This window comes from Zootoca vivipara, chromosome 9, assembly GCF_965207765.1.
Source record: "Zootoca vivipara chromosome 9, rZooViv2.hap1.1, whole genome shotgun sequence".
In the NCBI taxonomy this organism is placed as follows: Eukaryota; Metazoa; Chordata; class Lepidosauria; order Squamata; family Lacertidae; genus Zootoca; species Zootoca vivipara.
In genome coordinates, this window is record NC_142592.1 from 50,855,245 (window position 1) to 50,874,318 (window position 19,074).

At 46.6% G+C, this 19,074-nt stretch overlaps 2 protein-coding genes across 3 annotated transcripts; one reads left to right on the forward strand and one right to left on the reverse strand.

Moving 5' to 3' along the window:
* The first annotated feature begins 247 nt into the window (after positions 1-247).
* ADCK2 (aarF domain containing kinase 2) lies at positions 248-8,597 on the forward strand. Its single transcript, XM_035128405.3, has 8 exons — positions 248-1,886; positions 3,545-3,691; positions 3,979-4,107; positions 4,538-4,633; positions 5,317-5,568; positions 6,096-6,224; positions 7,124-7,177; positions 7,646-8,597. The coding sequence occupies exons 1-8, from the start codon at positions 924-926 to the stop codon at positions 7,790-7,792; spliced, it is 1,917 nt and encodes a 638-aa protein (XP_034984296.3). The 5' UTR covers positions 248-923; the 3' UTR covers positions 7,793-8,597.
* Positions 8,578-19,063, reverse strand: LOC118091114 (uncharacterized). Of its 2 annotated transcripts, none has more exons than XM_088652239.1 (12): positions 18,827-19,063; positions 17,969-18,174; positions 17,271-17,624; positions 16,804-16,898; positions 16,341-16,488; positions 14,440-14,629; positions 12,633-13,189; positions 12,201-12,315; positions 11,592-11,785; positions 11,252-11,415; positions 10,514-10,769; positions 8,578-10,245 (listed from the first exon to the last, which is right to left on the reverse strand). In XM_088652239.1, exons 2-12 carry the CDS (start codon positions 18,170-18,172, stop codon positions 10,021-10,023), a joined length of 2,502 nt encoding a protein of 833 aa, XP_088508365.1. In that variant the 5' UTR covers positions 18,173-18,174; positions 18,827-19,063; the 3' UTR covers positions 8,578-10,020. The 2 variants fall into 2 exon arrangements, with proteins under 2 accessions (XP_088508365.1, XP_034983649.3); XM_035127758.3 differs by having other exon boundaries at positions 14,398-14,629.
* Positions 19,064-19,074: the final 11 nt, after the last annotated feature.

The following is a 19,074-nucleotide window of genomic DNA, read 5'->3' on the forward strand; positions in this document are numbered from 1 at the left end:
GCAGTAAGTCTCAAACTTACTGGAAAACTCTAGTTCTGAGCGGACATGATGCATATGATCAGGTGCACTGCTTTTATTTTAAAACGAGAGACATTCCTTTCTTCCAGAATGCCGCTGCTTTCCCCCCCTCATCGCGTTGCTTCTGCAGGGATTTACACTGTGGCCTTTTCCCAAGCTCTGGCCACCTGTATCTGCTGCACATCTCAGCCTTTTGCCCGCGCTGTATCTTTAAGAGGCGGAGTCTCCACCCCGCAACTCTGCCTTTGCGGAAGTCCCTGGAACTGGAACGTTGTGTATCGTTTTGGTTCTATCCGCTCCCCCGCGAGGCAAAGCCGGTCAAAGAGCACGTGGAAGTTCTACGGAAGGAGTCTTCAGTCCGCCGGCTGTGGGTCCAGCTCAGATTGACAGTTGCGATTTGATGCTGAGTATTTCCACCTCCTCTTTCTGCTCTTTACACCAGCGAGGAGCAGCGGATAAATGAGCGGCTTCCCGCGGAAGAAGACCAAGCGTACAAAAAAGGAAGGCTAACTCGCGATGAGTGAAATCCAGACGAACCCGTTGCAACGCGGGTCTTCGTTGGTCACGCCCCGGTAGTGGATCTAGTGACCTCTGCATCTCCAGATCTCGTTAACTCTGCATGAAAGTCGGGCTGATGGATTCCAGGATCGCTGATGGGAGAAGGGCCGTGGGACGATGATGCCGCCACTCCCGCTCATGCCTGGGATTAAATGATGTAAAAGCAGATTCAGGTGCTGAAATGCTTAGAGAGTAGGCGGGAGTCTCCCTTTGTTTTGCTATGAAGCAACCGCCTCTGTTCCAAGATTGCCGATTGCCTGTTTGTAAACTTCTCGTTCTGCAGTCTATTCTCAAATGCAGTGCCCCCTCCCCGCATCTCCCTCCTGCTCCTTGATGTCTCCAGGACTATGACTACTTGGCACTGCTATTCCGCTGTCCGGATTTTCCTTTCTAATGTCAGAATCCTCACTGTGAGAAGCTGCCTGTGTACAGGAAGGACATGGGGTAGGAGGCCTCCTCTCCAGCTCTTCACTGGCGATGCTCCAAGCTGCTTTCCATGCAAAGCCTTGGTAAAGATCTCTCTGGTGTGCTGGGGAGCTACGGGATTACCTTGGGGTGCAAGGTGCGAAGGGGCACCCAATGGAGGAGCCCAAATAAAAGGAGATGTCTGTCTCAACAAAGGGGGCCTTTCTCCAGCTGGCTTCCTCCAGCGTTTAGGACTAGCCTTTTCCCTCGCTATCCGAGCCTGCGTCCTCCTGCTGAAGTTCGGGCCTTTGATTTGGCTCTACCCCTTGAGCTACATCTCCCCAGGTTTTGCATCACTCTGGCTCCGCCTTCTGCTCAAGGCAACAGAGTCTTCGGGCCCCACCTACATCAAACTGGGGCAGTGGGCGAGCACAAGGAGGGACCTCTTCTCCGAAGAGTTCTGCGCCAAGTTCTCCAAGCTCCACATCAAGGTGGTCCCTCACCCTTGGGGCTACACCCAACGTTCTTTGGAGAAATATCTGGGGGAAGGCTGGGAAAAGGTCTTCACCTTTGACAGCCAGGAACCCGTTGGGTCTGGCTGCATCGCCCAGGTGTACAAAGCTTATGTGGACATCTCCGCTCTTGGCCAGCCGGTGCTGAAGGAACTCTCCAAGGGCACTGGGGTGGAGTCTGCTCTGGAAGCCTGGCAGGTGTCTGGTCTTAAGGGAGTCTTCAGGTGGCTTTGGAAGAGGAAGGATGGAAGCATTTCTGAAGGAGGTAGTGTCCACCAGTTGCTTCCCAATGATGGCTTTGATGGACACGTTAAGCAGAATTCTGTTTCTGGATACCTGGACACAGCTTTATCCTGTCCCAAGAGGGACCACCTTGTTCCAGTAGCCATTAAAGTAAGACCACAATTCTGTGCCTCCTTAGCTCGGAGTTAGTCCTATTGAACTTAGTATGACTGGCTTCTAACTTAGATATTATAGAACAGGCATCCCTAAACTGCGGCCCACCAGATGTTTTGGCCTACAACTCCCATGATCCCTAGGTAACAGGACCAGTGGTCAGAGATGATGGGAATTGAAGTCCAAAACATCTGGAGGGCTGAAGTTTGGGGGTGCCTGTTATAGAATCATAGGGCTGGAAGGGACCCTGAGAATCATCTTAGTTCAACCCCCTGGATTAATCTGTTCCAGACGGGTCCGCGGAGTACTCAACCTGAAGCGTATGTAACCCGAGGTATGAGTGTAATTGGTTCTGGAAGTTCGTACTTAACCTGAAGCGTACTTAACCTGAAGCGAACTTTCCCATTGAAAGTAATGGAAAGTGGATTCCAGGCGGGTCCACGGAGTACTTAAACTGAAAATACTCAAACCGAGGCGTACTTAAACCGAGGTATGACTGTACTAAAATCTTTTAATATTCTTGGAAGAAAAAGGTCAAAAATGGTGGTGGTGGTGATGATTAGGAAGAGGCTGACAAGATGGATATACCTCAAGGACTGCCTCTCCCCATATGTACTGACCCAGACACTGCAATCATAACCCAAGGCCCTTCTTTGTGTGCCCCCCTCCACGAGAGGTCTGGAGGATGGCGACATTAAAACAGGCCTCTTCTGCAGTGGCTCCCCGTTTGTGGACTGCTCTCCCCAGGGAGGCTAGCCTAGTCCCTTTATTATATATCTTTATTCTTGGAAGAAAAAGGTCAAAAATGGTGGTGGTGGTGATGATTAGGAAGAGGCTGACAAGATGGATATACCTCAAGGACTGCCTCTCCCCATATGTACTGACCCAGACACTGCAATCATAACCCAAGGCCCTTCTTTGTGTGCCCCCCTCCACGAGAGGTCTGGAGGATGGCGACATTAAAACAGGCCTCTTCTGCAGTGGCTCCCCGTTTGTGGACTGCTCTCCCCAGGGAGGCTAGCCTAGTCCCTTTATTATATATCTTTAGGCGCCAGGCAAAAACATTCATCTTCTCCTAAGCCTTTGGTTTATTCAATTTATGGCCTTTTAAACTGGGGGTGGGTGGTGGTGGGTGTTATTGTTTTTGTTTGTTAATCTAATCTAATCTAATCTAATATGCTCCCTAAGTCCGACCATTGGTCAGTATTGTCAACATTGACTTGCAGTAACCCTCCAGGATTTAAGGGAGGAATCTCTCAGACCTACCTGGAGATGGCAGAGATCGAACATGGGACCTTCTGTGTTCTACTGAGCTTTGGCCTTTCCCAAGCATCATCTGGTTTCCCCACTGGTGGCAGCCAATGGCAGTTTATAAATGTGAGGTGCATGATCCACTAGCAGGTTGCTCTTGTGAATCTTCTGTTCAGTTCAGTCTGGTCATCTTATCCCTATAAAACAGGGGTGTGGAACTTGGGGTCCTCCAGAGGTCGTTGCACTCCAACTCCCATCAGCCCTAGCCAGCACGGCCAATAGTTAGGGATGATGGGAGCTGTAGTCTAGCAATACCTGGAGGGCCACAGATTACCCATCCCAACTGGTCTGTCGACAGTGCATGTAATAAGGAATTATCTAGCTACCTTTTGTCATTTGCATAGGTGCTGCACCCCGGATTAGCTGACCAGGTCCAAATGGACCTTTTTCTGATGAAGACTGGCAGTCGACTCCTTGAGCTTCTCCCAGGGGTCAAGTGGCTCAGCCTGACGGAGGTTGTGGAGGAGTTTGAGAAACTGATGATTCAACAGGTGGGAGGAACTTTGGTTTGGGGTCTGCTTGATCAGTGGAAGCTGGTTCATGGGGCTCTGCACCTTAATGTCTGCCTACCCTCAGCCATCTCCCACTTGCCTGACTTCCTACTGGCCCTGCCTTGTTAGCTTCCTCCTCCTCCATCCCTGTGTTGTCCTTGTACGGCTCACCAGGGAAGAGGATGGGCACAAAACTTGAAACAGTTGGCTTTGCCTGGGCCCTCACTCCCTGTCTTCAGCCCCAATGGGCACCACTGCTCTTGATTCTCTGCAGTTTGTCTCTTTAGATTGACTTGCGCTATGAAGCAAGGAACCTGGAACGCTTCCGCCTTAACTTCCAAGGTGTGGATTATGTGAAGTTCCCAGTTCCTCTTCGCCCTTTCGTGACGAGAAACATCCTCGTGGAAACATATGAGGTGAGAATGTGGAATGTGCAGGGCAGGGAGTGCTGGCTTACCTTTTGTCCAGACAGATGGCATGAGAGCAGGAGGTTTCTTTGGCCTAGCAAGCAGACCCCTTTGTGAGCAGCTGGGCTGCTTAATAAAGTTGACACCCTCAAAGCAGTTTGGGTGTAAAAAAAGGGGGAAACGTGCACAGAGCAGTGTCACTTCGGCTGATCATCACTCTTGACAAAAGTCAGGGGCTGAGAATTTGCAGCCTCAAAAATTCAAGAATGGCAGTAGGAGGAGAAAGCTTGATCACGTCAGGTGGGCAGCACCAGAGAATACCCATCCCCTTTGATCTCCTCCCCCCTTAAAAAGTACCCCCATTGTCCTCCAAAAGTCTTATTAATGTGTCCCTGACAAGCTCAAAGGGCTTTCCTGATTTAGGTTCTTTCTGCTTCAGGAGAGCACGCCCATAGCCCAGTACCTGCAGACGGAGGCCACAAAGGAGCTGCGCTGGAAAATAGCTCAGATGGGTATGGACATGATTCTAAAGATGGTAAGAGGCCTCCTTTGGTTGTTTGGTTTGCAATTTAGGCTTGGCTTGCCTCTGCAGTCAGCCTGCAAGGCAAAGAATCTGTTGTATGAATTTTCAGGTTTTTGATCAGAAAGCCCCTCAGTTACACGATTGGAATCGACTCTCCAAGGGCCTGATTGTACTTGGTCTGAATGACACCACCCAGTCACAAGAGAGGGGCTTTTTTGTCAACCCTGAAGGTGGTGGAAGTAAAAAGAAAAATAAACAAAATCTTTAGTGGGAAAAGCCTAAGGGGTAAGGGAACCCCAAAACAGTTCAATGAGTGGCCAAGGAATGCTGCTGGCATGTTGTGAGGCGAGTAGACCTAGAAAACTGGGTGGGAGAAATGGAATGGAGGATTGTAGAGGAGTGAATAGCTGAACTGCAAACAGAAGCATTTCACGCAGCAACATTTTAATGCAGCTCCTGCTTGCCCAGTTCAATACACTGTCTCCCCTGTCTGGTAGTGGGTATCTCCCAGCCCTGCTACTTCCTGGCAGCCTTGATATGGTAATCCCAGAGATTAAAGCCAGGAGGTTCCATGTGCAGAGCAAAATATCCTACTACTCACCAAGAGCCCGTCCTCTTAATAAATTAGTTCGTCGATTTGAGAAGCTCTCAGGTTGCCATTTTCTCAACCAAGTTGTGATTTTTCAACCCTTCAGGTGTTTGTTGATAACTTTGTCCATGCTGACCTGCACCCTGGGAATATCCTGGTTCAGGGCGCAGAGGGCTTCCGTGATCACCCCAAGGACCGGACCACCATTGTGGACCTATTGGACACACTCATTCTGGAAGTGCAGCCTTCTCGCCCCCCACTTCGACTGGTGCTTCTGGATGCAGGAATCATAGCAGAGCTGCAGGGTCCAGATCTCAAGAACTTCCTGGCGGTCTTCACTGCTGTGGTATTAGGGCAGGTATTAGCTCTTTTCAACCATTTCTCATAGCAGCTGGTATTGGAGATCCTGTTCAGCTTTGGGCTGGACATGGCAGCTTCTAGGGCTGGATTCAGCTCCTCTGTTTCGCTAGCAGAAGCTGGAGCAGGGGCTCTTGCTGATGCAGTGGGACTTCCTCCACCCCGCAATTCACTCTTGAGGGTTTGGAGATCTCACAAAACAGCATGATTGGGGAGAAGGAAAATGCTTCCATTGGGCAAGCAGAAATGCTTGCGCTGATTGAACGATCTTCTTAGTGCTATGTTGAATTCCACCCAGAGTATGTTTTTCTTATTTATTTATGCCATAAAATTGATAAACCGCTTGATTGTAAAACAAAACAAAACATCTTGTCTAATGGTAGCCTGACAAAATAACTTCCTTTGCAATAACATTCAAGCTCAGCCCTATTTTAACTAGACTAGAAGCTCTGTCTCTGTAAATTTTGCTCAAGGAGGAAGATTACCTGAGTCTTGCAGGCTGAATAGGCTTCCCAATTTATTCCGCAGGGGGAGAGAGTAGCAGAGTTAATCCTTCATCACTCCAGAGCTAACCGGTGCAAGGATGTGGAGAGATTCAAAGCTGACATGGCAGAACTGGTGACAAAGGCCAGGGACAGCACTGTAGCTTTGGGAAAGGTCAGTAGCCGGCATCAAAGCTTGGTCTTCTCCAGGCATCAACAACCTTCAGCCCTCCAGATGTTTTGGACTACAATTCCCATCTTCCCCGACCACTGGTCCTGTTAGCTAGGGATCATGGGAGTTGTAGGCCAAAACATCTGGAGGGCCACAGTTTGGGGGTGCCTGAGCCTTCTCTCTCTCGAGTTGCTGCGCCATAATTCAAAGTAGAAAATGCTTTACTGTATTCTACAGATTGTTCAAGTCTACCGTAAGCGATAATCGCACCTCTAGGTATACAATTTCTGATATGCATTTATATATGTACAGCTTTTATTTTATTATGCATGCAACAAATTCCAAAAATTAAAACAGTGAAAAACAATTACTGTTTCTTCTCTTGTTATACCAACACTATACAGTGGTGCCTCACTTAACGAATGCCCTGCTTAACGAAATTTCCGCTTAACGAAAGGTTTTTTCTAGCGGAGGTTGCCCCGCTAGACAAATTCGTTTTACGAAAAATCCGTCTAGCGAATCGCGGTTTCCCATAGGAATGCATTGAAATTCAATTAATGCGTTCCTATGGGCAAAAAAAAAATTCAAAAAAAATTCAATGCATTCATATGGGATTCGCTAGATGAATTTTTCGTTATAAGAAAAGACCCGTGGAACGAATTAAATTCGACTAGCGAGGCACCACTGTATATAATTCTAAATATTCCAATATGAGTATACAGTGCAAATATATGAATACATAAATTAATAAATGCAATATATCTAGATTTTTATATCTTTGTATCACAGACAACAAGATGTAATAGTGAGAGCCTGCTGGATCAGGCCAATGGACTATCTATTGCAGTTACAGTGTCTGGATGAATGAAATGAATGACATTTTAAACCCCTTTGCATTCTAGTTCCAAGTAGCGAGCCTGCTGTCCAGTGTTTTCAAGTTACTGATGACGCATCAGGTGAGATCATCTCTGTGTTAGGTTTATTCTTTGGGGAACTTACTGGAACAGAAAAAACTTGAAAGATTGCATATTCTAATGCTAGTCCAAAATTCAAAAGCGCCAAAAAGCCTTTAAAATGAGTCAGCGTTGTGCTCAGAAGCTGCTATGTTGTGCATTGAAACCCAGAAGTGTAAGTTAAATTGAATTTCCTTGCTCCTCTTCCCCATCCACACACACACTGGAAATTCTACATAGCCAGCTGGATTGAACAGAATGTATAAGGATACTAGGTTTAAATGTTAGAAGAACTGTACTTAGCAGTGAACATATGAGAATAATCAATGAAAATAACAGGGGGAAAATATTTGCATTGTTAGGGATCTCAATATGTGGTCACATATACTGTAATCTCTTTCTTGCCTGATCCCCTTTCTTGCCTGATCCAATGATCCACTTTTACCTTATTGATGTCTTTTGTGCTTCCAGGTAAAGCTGGAGAGCAACTTTGCCTCTGTGATCTTTGCCATTATGGTTTTGGAAGGCCTTGGACGCTCACTGGACCCTGAACTCGATATCCTCAAGGCAGCTAAACCTTTTCTAATTAAAGCTCCAAGTCCCCTCCTGGCACAGTGATGGGCTAGGGTGGTTTTTTGGGGCCCTTTCATTGAAGAACTGCTCATTTGCCACCCGTTAGGTAGCTTTCAACCTCTATGTTTAAAACCGAAAGACTTGGCTGTTCAGTTTATCCATATTGAGACCAGAAGTGTTCAGGGGCTGAAATAGCTCCACTTGGATTGTGATAATTGATATCTATTCCCATTACGGCAAGCGTGGGAAAACTGTACCCCTCCAGGTATTGGTGGATTACAACTGCCTTTATCTCTGAACATTGGTTGTGCTGGCCTGGGGCTAATGGGAGTTGGGGGTTACAGCAAGGTCTGGAGGGCCACAGATGGTTTTAGGGAATGCGGTTCTCCTGTAGTTCAAAAGAAATTATGGCTCTGCGTGGGTTGGGCTCCCTATCAAGTCACCTCTAGATAGGTGAGTCTACCAGAGACTGTTCCCATCTCCCCAATATTGCAAGCTTTCAGGACATCATGCCTTGCTCCATTGCCAAAAATTGGAAATGTAAAGGCAGCTTATACATCAAACTGTATTTTCAGAATGAAAAGCAAACACTATTCATTTAATATTGGTATGTTGCATGATATGAATCTTGCCTATCTTCTGTTAAATTTGTCTTAAGATGTGTTTGAAACATGACGTGTTTGAAATTCCATCTTGGTTCTCTTTGCTCTTATGCTGCTAAGCAGCCGCTGCTTCTGTCTACATGGGGAATTTAAAAATACTTGTTTTTACAAATGGATTGACTTGGTTCTAACTGTCACCTTTGATGCTGGGGAAATGGGGTTTATGAATAAACAGTTTTGAATGGGAAGCGGCCCTTTGTGTGGTTCAGCATTGCTTAGACGAAGAGGAGGGCAGCCCCTCACACTGCCTTTCCATGACATACTGCTTGTGGCACGGCACACACAATGGACTTACGGTACCAATGAGCCACAGAGAAAGACGCCTGAACATTGCTGTGGAACTTGAGCTTGTTGAACCATGTTGATATGATGGTATGATACCCACTGACAGTTCTGTAGTAGAAACTGTTCTGTGTCTGCTCCAGCTGGTCTGCAGGGCTGGCCTTAGAGGCTGGTGTCCTTGGGCAGCTGCTGAGACCTCAAAGCCCTGGGAGGGCCTGACACTGATCTGTCAAAACAAGGCAGCCATCCTTTCTTTCCTAGATGGTGGTAGCACTGGGCACCCCATGCAGTTAGCACTCCTGGCCCTGTGCCGTTGTCTGGATGAGGAGGAGCTGCTATTGCAACAGGTGGCAGCATGGCTAGTGGGCACTATGGGGCATTTTGCCCAAGATGCTACTCCTCAAATCCTGGAGCCAGCTCTGCTGGTCTCTGCTTACTTTTGACACTGAGAAGCTCCAGACTTCAATTAGAATCACAGAGTCATAGAATTGTAGTGTTGGACCCTGTGGGTCATCTAGTTCAATCTTCAGTGCAGGAATCTGAATGGAAGCACCCTTGACAAATGCTTTAAAAAAAAACCTCCTAGGAAGGAGAGTCCACAGCCTCCTGGGGGAGTCCATTCTATTGTTGAGCAGCTCTTATTGTCAGAAAGTTTTTCTGTATGTTTAGTCGGAATCTCCTGTCTTGTAACTTGAATCCACTGGTTCGAGTCCTACCCTCCAGAGCAAGAGAAAACAAGCTTTTTCCATCCTCCATGTGACAGCCCTTTAGATATTTGAAGATGGCTATCATATCTTCTCTCAGACTCCTTTTTCCCCCAGGCTAAACATACCCAGCTCCCTCAACCATTCGTCATAAGGCTTGGTTTCCTCTGCACACGTTCCAGCTTGTGCAGCATTGGGAATAGTGCTAAGCGTAAGGTGGTCGGGGTGGTTTTATCTAATTTTGCATCACACCATGCCCACATGTCAGTCATTTAGTGACTGGTACCCACAACTCTCCCCAAATTTGACATCTGCCCGCTGGTCCAAAAAGGGTGGCGATCCCTGGTGTGGGGACTAGCTGATCCTCTTTCCAGGAACAGCCTGAAGCACGATGCAGACCCCCTGTGAACCAGTTAGATCACAAGTGGATGGGACACTAAAAAATTGTGTCCTGCAAGCATTTATGGTTCAAAATACTACCCTCCCATTCTCAGATAAGCCATTGTCTGAAGATGGCCTCAGTGGGGCCATTTCTATGGCAGCCCACATCACATGGCCTTGCGCATACGAACATTATTAACAGCAGCTTTGTTCCAGAAGTGGGCTTTTTCAGACGGTGATGTTTTTATGGCAACAGTGAGGCACGCAGCATCAGGAGACTCTGCTCTCTGAGATACTGTTGGAGGTCTTTGTGTTTCTGCTCCTCTTTCTCCACCTGCTGGGACGTCCGGTCCTGATTTCGGAGCTTTTGTGATTTGGCAGCCGCCTTCTCTTTCCTCTGTGTGTCCCGCTCCTGAGCTGCAGCCTCCAAGCTGTTTTGCATGGATTTCATTCTGTTCCTGAGCAGCTCCTGCAGAAAAGGACACAAAAAAGGGACTTGAAGCTCTTTCCCCCACTTACAGCGTATTTGTAGTCGAAATACATACACTGTGCAAATAAAGCAGTTCTGAAGATACTTTTGCTTGACCTAATTTATCTGAGTGCAGAGTCAGGTTTTCCTTGGCTCAGAAGGTGGATTTTCTGGATGCACAGGTAAACCCGCCCTGCTCGTCATCTCGCTCTTATGTGATTAGAATATTTTGAGAAACTGGAGAAGAGCCAAAGAGAACATCCCTCACCAGTCTTTTTTTCTCGTGGTCATCAATTCTTTCCTGGTGTTCTGCCAGCTGCTTTTCCCTCTGCTTGCGCTGTGCCTTTAAGAACTCCAGCCTTTGTTCCTCTTTGTTCTTTAGATCTTCCTGGAAACGGGATTCCCCTCTCCCTGTCTCTGCTCTTGCAGCCTGCAGCTGCTGCTTCCCGAGCCACTTGGTCCAGCTCCCAATGTTCTCCTGCTGCTTTTGAGAGCCTTGCAAGGTTCGCTGGAGTGACCTCTGCCTATTTTGAAGAAGTTCCAGAGAAAGTAAAGTGCCATTTAGTCTGTCATGCTCAGCCTGTTACATAAAACAGAGGATCTGCCTAAAGCAGTAGCGGGCCTACATTTTTGGGGCTCTGAAGCTTGGACTGTTACGGGGTGGGGGGCTTTGTGACCAGCAATGAGGTCTGGGTAACCCACTGTTATCTTCTTCAATAGGGCTGTTCCACAACAGATCACCACATTTTAAAAACAACTTTACTCCTACATCTCAGATTTTGCTTAAAATTGCTGTACTGCGGTACTTCAACACCTTTACATCATCTGTGCTACCGACTCTCAAACTTTGGGATTGCTGAAATATATACAGCAAAAAATGAATCAATTTGAGCTGTGACTCAAATTGGGTCTACTAGGCCCCAAAAGTTTAAGCAACGTGGACTGAAGTAGCTTCTGGAGCTCCTCTAGGATGGAAGAGGTTCCCTTAATCCCTTCCTTTCATTACCTCTTGTTGTCAAGCAGCAGTTCTCTTCTAAGGTGCTCCTCCTCCCGCCTCTGCTCCTCCTTAAGCTGTCTCTGCTCCATCTTCTTCCGTTTGAACTCCATCCTGGCTGTGTTGACGACCATCTCTCTCGGACCATCTTGTGTCACCGCTTTTGTCACTATTCTCTGAAAAGGAATAAGGGATTCCTTCATAATGGGATGGGTTTCTCTGGAGTGGACTAATCTCTTATTGGCTTTTCTTCCAAACTAACACCAAAATGCTTAGAAAGGCCAGGGCACCAAAAGGATCTCCGTCCATCCCCCCTTGGGATCATAAGGGTGAGACAGAGGGATGTCCTCACCTGTATGGGAGGTGCACTGTAGCTTCTTCTGATGGGCAAGACCGATTTGACAACAGAATGGTCTTCCTTCAGTGACTGGTCCACCCAGTTAAAGATTGCCTGGAGCTGGGAAGTATCTGCAGCGTACGTCTTCCGAGAAGGACTCCTTTGGCATGGCTGGGTAAAAAGTGGCATTCTGTTGAGCTGGGAAAGGACTACCGTATGAAAAAAAAAGTCCACGTCAGAGTGAGGACTTAAAGTCATTAAAAATAACGGCACAGATATATGAAGACTTTGATCTGATGAGACACATTCAAGAAAATGCTTGAATCTACAGAAACCTGAAAATGACTAGTCAACCACTGTGGGAAACAAGACACTAGGCAAGACGAGCCTTTGATTGGTCCAGGAGGTCTCTTCTAATTGTCAGCAGGAAGAAGCTGAATGAGCACTTGCTGGTTTGTGTATCAAGGAGCAGCCCAGGGGGTTGGCAGACAGGAAAGGGGAGGGAGCATGTGATGTGCCAACGATACATCTGATTATGCCAATCTGCCGGCTGATACACTTAAATTTCAATACCTATTGGAAAGTCACTGGGAGACCCGGATTGCCTTCATCACAGCTGCCTACCTCTTCGTCTTTGCTGTTCATGCTGAGTTATGCATTTGTCTGTGTTGACAGCTACATCAACCACAGTGCCAGGACCTTCCTGTGAAGCTTCTGGTGCTCCCTCTCTTGAATGGTCCTGTAAAATCAATAAGCAATAAAAAGCTATAGGGCACACAAGAGAGTAATCGAAACACTAACTGACTTTGTGTGGTTGGGCTAGGAAAGCTTACTATACTGAGCTGAGTTTCTACTGCATCACCACATAGGTACATGGCACATAATAAAGGCGACATTGACCTGGAAATTTGCCTGTGATCTGACTATGATAGTGAGTCCTTGGTCTTTTCAACGTTTAGCAATATTGTGTGACCGTACTCTGGAGTGGGGTGGGGGATATCCTTACCCAAGATAAAGGGACCAAAAGATTATAATACTTTTCCAGCCATCACAAACCTTGTTTGGTTTTGTAAACTTGCTTTCCATCTCTTCCTGGGATTCTAAATCTGCAACGTTGTCTGCTTCCTTCAGCTTCTTGCTCTGTTCCTTCTCATTACTTCCTGAAATAGGAAGCCTACCCTTTGAAAGCTGCTCTTCTATCTTCCTGCTCAGTTCTTCCTTTGTCAGTTTGGTCCCGGGGATGAAGGCATCATCTCGTTGCACTGTGCAAATGGGAGATCTAAAGGACTCCCAAGCCTGGAAGCAGCAATGGCAAAGCGGGTGGCGGGCAGAGCTGCAGCCAGCACAAACACAGCGGTCCTTTGGAGTTTCTTGCCAGTGCATCTCACCTAAATAACTCTGCTGGCAAGGCCCTGAAGCTCTGTATCCAGGTGGCACAACATAGGGATAATCTGGATTCTGCTCCACTAACATCTGCCTGGCTGCAAGTGGCATCTGAAGCTCAAGGACGATGCGTTCACTTAAAGAACGAGGGATCTTCAGAGCAACATCTGCAGACACGTTCCTAGTCTGCCCATTCCAGAAATTCACCAGCACTTTGCTGTTTTTAAAGGCTGTAAACAAATATATATGAAACCATATTTTGGAAGCAAGCACAATGTATGCCACTCTGCAGTTGTATTCCCCCAAACCACACCTACCTGCTCCACCCTTGATGTCATATGTGACATCAGGTGTTAGGAGGTAAAGGTATGGCTGCCATCACTTTGAAGTCCGTTTGTAAGTAGAGTCGTACCTTGGTTGTCGAACGGAATCTGTTCTGGAAGTCCGTTCGACTTCTGAAAACATTCAAAAACCAAGGCGTGGCTTCCGATCAGAAGCCGCATAAGCTGCGTCGGATGTTCGGGTTCCAAAGAACGTTTGCAAACCAGAACACTCACTTCTGGGTTTGCGGTGTTCAGGAGCTGAAACGGACGAGTACCAAGGTGTTAGACAACCAAAGTACGGCTGTAGTCGGTACTGAAACTGCTTGTACGTGGACTTGAGCCCCTTTCAAGAGTTGTCACCTGATGTCATAATGATGTCAGGTGATTGACAAGTGGATACTCCCGCCCACCTGTCAAAGCTGGCCCTTGGGGGATTGCAGGTGAAGTGAGCTGGACCACTGGCCGCATCCAGTTCCCTTCCCCTGCTCTAGGACCTGACAACAGTCACCTGCCTTCCATGGAGTCCTGTTTGAGTTGATCAAATTTCCCTTTGCAAGTCTCTTGGAGCAATTCCGGAATCCCCAAATGCAAGTTGATCAGGTCTAAATAAGCTGTTTCTTGTATAAACAAATCACTTGGGGCAGGTGCCACATCCTTTTTCAGCATGGATAAAAGGCACGCAGTGCACACTATGGAAAGGGGTTGCATAACAACATAGGAAGCTGCCTTATATCGATTCAGACCATTGGTTCATCTGGCTCAGTATTGCCTATACTGATTGGCTGTGGCTATACAGGATTTCAGGCAGAGTCTCTCCCAGCCCTACCTGGAGATGCTGGGGAATGAACCTGGGAACTTCTGCATGCACAGGAGATGCTCTGCCACTGAGCTATGGCCCTTCCTCAAATATCCCTTATGGTAGCAGAGAAAGAACACAGCAGAAACTGGCAGCCACAAACACAACACTGTGGAAATATAGTCTGGGTTGAAACCTAAGGTAATGCCATCGTATCTGATGGGATAGCAGTAATGTCTAGCTGAGTACTGACTTTACTGCTGCTGTGTTTTGTCATTCATAAAAGAAAGGAAAGGAAAGGGCACAAAACGAGCAGCACCTGAATGAGAAGACGCAGCCTCCGCAACCTGAAGAATCACACCTGGACCGTATCGTTCACCTTTCTTGTCCCACGGAGCCAGGACTGCATCTCCTGGAGCTAAGGGCTGCCACCTGGCATCCTCATAATGGATGACATCGTAGAGGGGCGTTTCTTGCATCCGACACAGGATCTTGCCTTTCCGGGACTGCCGAGATCTTTGGAACTCAATCAGAACGTGTCCTCTGGAGCCCTGCGAGATTAAGCCAGCAATGTTGCCACATATTCATTCATTTATTAAATTTCTATACTGCCCTTCATCCAAGGATTACTATATATATATACATAAAACACATAATTTAGTAACACACAGTTTAAAAGGCCATAGATTGCTTAATTAGCCAAAGGCCTGGTTGAAGAAGGAACGTTTTTACTTGGCACCTAAAGGTGTATAAGGAAGGTGTCAGCCAGGCCTGCCTGGGGGGAACATTCTACAAATGGGGAGCCATCACAAAAAAGGCCTTTTCTTGTGTTGCCAGCCTCTGGCCCTCTCGTGGAGGAGGCACAGAAATAAGGATCTCATAAGATGGCATAGATAAAGAAATAGTTAAACTTCCCCTCCTCGTGGTCTTGAGGGCAACCAGGCATGGTACTGGTAAGCACCATCACAAAAAACTCGCTGCTTGTAATCTTACTTTATCTTTTGAATCCCATTCAATTCCCCTCCCCTACCCCCAACAGAAAATGCAAGGGTATCACTTCACTTCTATATATAGTAGGCCAGTGGTTCCCAACAGGTGGTCCGTGGACCCCCAGGGGTCCGCAAGCAATGCCAGAGGGGTCCGCAAGATGCTATTAGAATAAAAAATATATTAAATATATTTCGTATGATAACATATTTTTTGTTTTGGCCGCTTCCTGCATGAGCAGAGTCTAGCGCAAAACTAGAATTAGATAGAGGCAGTAGTTCTGCTGTATGCCGTTAGGTGGCGCTTTACAAACACTACTGTTTTGCAAAGAGGCAGCGCGCGCATTCTACTAACGCTCACCTCCCCAAGATGCTTTGCGCGCGTCGACTTCATTTGTCTGCTACTGCGCAGGTACCCTGTCTTCTCCATTCCCCTCCCTCCTCCCTGGCGCGCACTGCCTCTTTGCAAAACAGTAGTGTTTGTAAACAAAGTGTTGTTTTTTGCGGAAGCTACAGTTCGCGTAGTTAAAAATGGACCGTTGGTTAAAAAGTGGTTCATCTCATTAAGAACTGAAAATTAAAACTAACTGTATACTGATGGAGTATTCTGTTGTAACTGTAAAAAACGTATAAATATAAAATAAAAAAATTCCTTCAGTAGCACCTTAAAGACCAACAGTTGGTCTTTAAGGTGCTACTGAAGGAATTTTTTTATTTTATAAAATATAAAAAGACTCTTAATTTGGCTCTCACTTTTTAATTTTAGGATTAGGAATTAATGGGGGTCCTTGTCACAATAGCGGCTCGATGAGGGGTCCTCGAGAAAATTTTGTTGGGAACCCCTGTAGTAGGCAACATTTAAACATGACATCTAGAGCAGGGGTCAGCAAACTTTTCCACCCGTGGGCCAGTCCACTGTCCCTCAGACCATGTGGTGGGCTGGTCTATATTTTTTTGGGGGGAAATGAATGAATTCCTATGCCCCACAAATAACCCAGAGATGCATTTTAAATAAAAGCACACATTCTACTCATGTAAAAACACCAGGTAGGCCCCACAAATAACCTAGAGATGCATTTTTAATTAAAGGACACATTCTACTCATATAAAAACATGCTGATTCCATGGGCCAGATTGAGAAAGTGATTGGGCCGCATCCGGCCCCTGGTCCTTAGGTTGCCTACCCCTGATCTAGAGAATAAGGTTAGAAGGGAGTGAGCAAAGCTATCTGCTAAGACCCAGTTTGAGAAGCACTACTTTAGTTAAATGAGCTCACCTTAACCTCTTGGACAATGTGACCCAGATAGTAAAACCCATCTGTCTCCCTTCTGGCGAGGACTTGGACCCCCCTCTGCAAATTGTAAACCTCTGGAGACCAGTCAACGAAATCCTCCTTTACTAAGCTCCAAGCATCCGAAGGAAATCTGCGGGTATAGAAAACTAACATGTGCCGGGACAAGATTGACGAAGGGTTCTGCAGAACCCAAAAGGTTACTCATTATTTTGTGACATTTTGGTTGCCTTTATAAAAAGGTACGTACTGCCCAACTATGGATTTTGAACTTTTACTTGTGGACCAGCATTGGCACCTTTACTTTTTACATATAACTTTGCTTTTAGACGATTAGGATCACTCAGACTTATGTAAATCAAGGCTGAAGAAACACAGACGCCAATACGGATTCAGTTGCCATTCTAAGGACTTATTAACCTAAAAGATCCACGGTCCTTAAACTTACTGTGCTGTAGCATGATGGCCCATCAGGAGAGAGGAACAGGGCTGCTTGCAGATACAATCAGAGCGGCAAATGCTTTCACTGCAGCCAGGAATAGCCTAGAAAATTGTGGAAATACAGAATCACAAAGTAGTAAGGGATCTGAAAGATCCATTACAATTACTTGCGTCGTTAGGACTTCATGCCATCCTTTCCAACAATTTGATTCTCTCGATTGGCACATGCATGTCCATCATTTGACCGTTAAAATATCAAGCGATGACTTGCATGTCTAAAGGAGTCATCATTGATCTAAAGCCACAAAAAGAATTGTAGTATTACTACTGAGTGCACTTTTTTTCTAATAGAGTCTAGCTCACACATTTGGCTAACTGAAGACTGACACATCAAGCGATGAAAAATCAAGTGGTGTCCAGGCATGTATGAATGAGCCCTTAGAGTCAACGTTGCTTTATCCAATTTTCATTTACCTCATCGGAGCTGAGGCTGACTGCTTGAAAGGAACCACCAGATGCCTTGGCCACTTCCTCCATTATTTCTTGTGCCCCGTGTTCATTTTCCCCTTTGCTTCCTACCAAGTATACTATGTGCACTGGGTGCGCTTGCTCTGCCTCCTTAAGGTGACTACTGATTTCCTCCACAGAATGCTCAGGTAGCCAACTGGTGAACAGGTACACTGCTTGGCAAAAGGGGTCTTCCAGCGCTGCTGCCACAGCCATCACAGCACTGGCCCCACTGCTGCTCTGAAGGCCTCTGATCCAGGCAGCTGCTTCAGTGACACTGCGGAGGGAACATTCTACCAAACTTTTCTGCCATTTTAACACCTGGAGGGGAAAATGAAAGGGTGAAAACAAAGGCTGAAGTACAATTAAGAAGATTGCACATTTCCGGGAGTCCACCCACCCACATTTCCAGGAGTCCATATGTGGTGTACTGATTATTGTTGTTCTGATTCAGAGTGCCAATTGCTCACAAAGCTGCTTGTGGAAAGTACCCCTAGAACAGGTATGCAGAACCTGAGGCCCTCCATAGGTTGTTGGGCTCCCATGGGAATGCTGGCCAGGGTTGATGGCAGTTTGGCGTTCAACATCCTTGGGAAGAGTCACAGATACCTATGCTATATTGGCATGGTTTTTCTATACCACTCAATTGATAATTTCCCCATTACCTGCTGGCTGGTACAGCTGACAATGCCAAACATGGAATCTGTTGGTTTGTGGGCCAGCGAAAAAAGAGTCTTTATGAGGAGTTCTTTCAAGATACATAGGCCGGCGGTCTCAGTTTCTGAGGTGCAAAGCACAAAGGCCACATTCTGCTCATGGATGTCAGCCAACAAGGGTAATCTAGTACAGCAATGGGACATTCTGGACATTTCTGAATGACAAACAACAACAGCATCAGCATCATTATTACTATGTTTACTACTTTACACACTTCAAAATGTGATAAGCCAGCCTAGTTGTGTTTGGGGCACCCCAGCAGACCCTTAATTCTTCTAACTGGGGTATATAACAGTAATAATTATGGTAATAATCACTTCTGGCAGCACTATTGAGGGAGAGGGAGATCTCTGAATCAGTGTGTGAATGCAACTAAGTTTTACTCCGAGTAGAGCCATTGAAATTGATGGGGTGAAGTCAGCCATGGCTAGTGATTTTAGTGAGTTGATTACACTGAGCAGAACTAGCATTGGGTTCGGATTCGGGGGCTCCTAGGGAATGAGAACACAATGCCGAAGTTGGCTATTATTGCTTATGATATTAGACATCGTGTGCCAAAGTTTACTGGCTCAGGGACATATAAACTTTAGTTCGTTTTCAGTGTTTTGAACTTTCATGCAATAAATAACCAGGAACTAGTAAAGCAACCTCAGCGAATTACTGAGGCTGCAATTCTAAGCGTTTCGGGGAATGTCCCTCGTGGAAGCTGCAAGACCTCAATGGGACACTGACTTTTATTTCTCCTCCCGCATAGGATACATCCCCCCCCCGCCCCGCACTTCGTCTTGTTCTCTCCCGCATCTCACCTGATCCCCCCTTCTTCTCCTGTAGGATACTGAAGTCTCAGCGCGTTGCCAGGCAACCAGATGCCACAGACGGAACCATCTTCAACACCTGAACAGGGGGGATGAGAAAGAAGCCCTTCTTTTCATTTACGAAGCCCTCAAATAATATGAAAGGCCTTACATTTCCTAACAGGGGCATGTCTGTTGCGTCTCGGATGTGAGAACCAAGCCCACCGCTGTGGGCCACGAATCACTTACACACCCCTCCC

Bases quoted from the DNA above. Each gene is read 5' to 3' on its own strand.
- ADCK2 (XM_035128405.3), top strand. From the start codon at position 924: ATGACTACTTGGCACTGCTATTCCGCTGTCCGGATTTTCCTTTCTAAT. The intron at 4,108-4,537 runs GTGAGAATGTGG...TTTCTGCTTCAG, and splicing joins TCCTCGTGGAAACATATGAG to GAGAGCACGCCCATAGCCCA. The intron at 4,634-5,316 runs GTAAGAGGCCTC...TCAACCCTTCAG, and splicing joins TGGACATGATTCTAAAGATG to GTGTTTGTTGATAACTTTGT.
- LOC118091114 (XM_035127758.3), bottom strand. From the start codon at position 18,172: ATGTCCAGAATGTCCCATTGCTGTACTAGATTACCCTTGTTGGCTGAC. The intron at 16,489-16,803 runs GTAAGTTTAAGG...CTATACCCGCAG, and splicing joins GGCCATCATGCTACAGCACA to ATTTCCTTCGGATGCTTGGA. The intron at 10,246-10,513 runs GTGAGGGATGTT...CCTTTTCTGCAG, and splicing joins ACCACGAGAAAAAAAGACTG to GAGCTGCTCAGGAACAGAAT.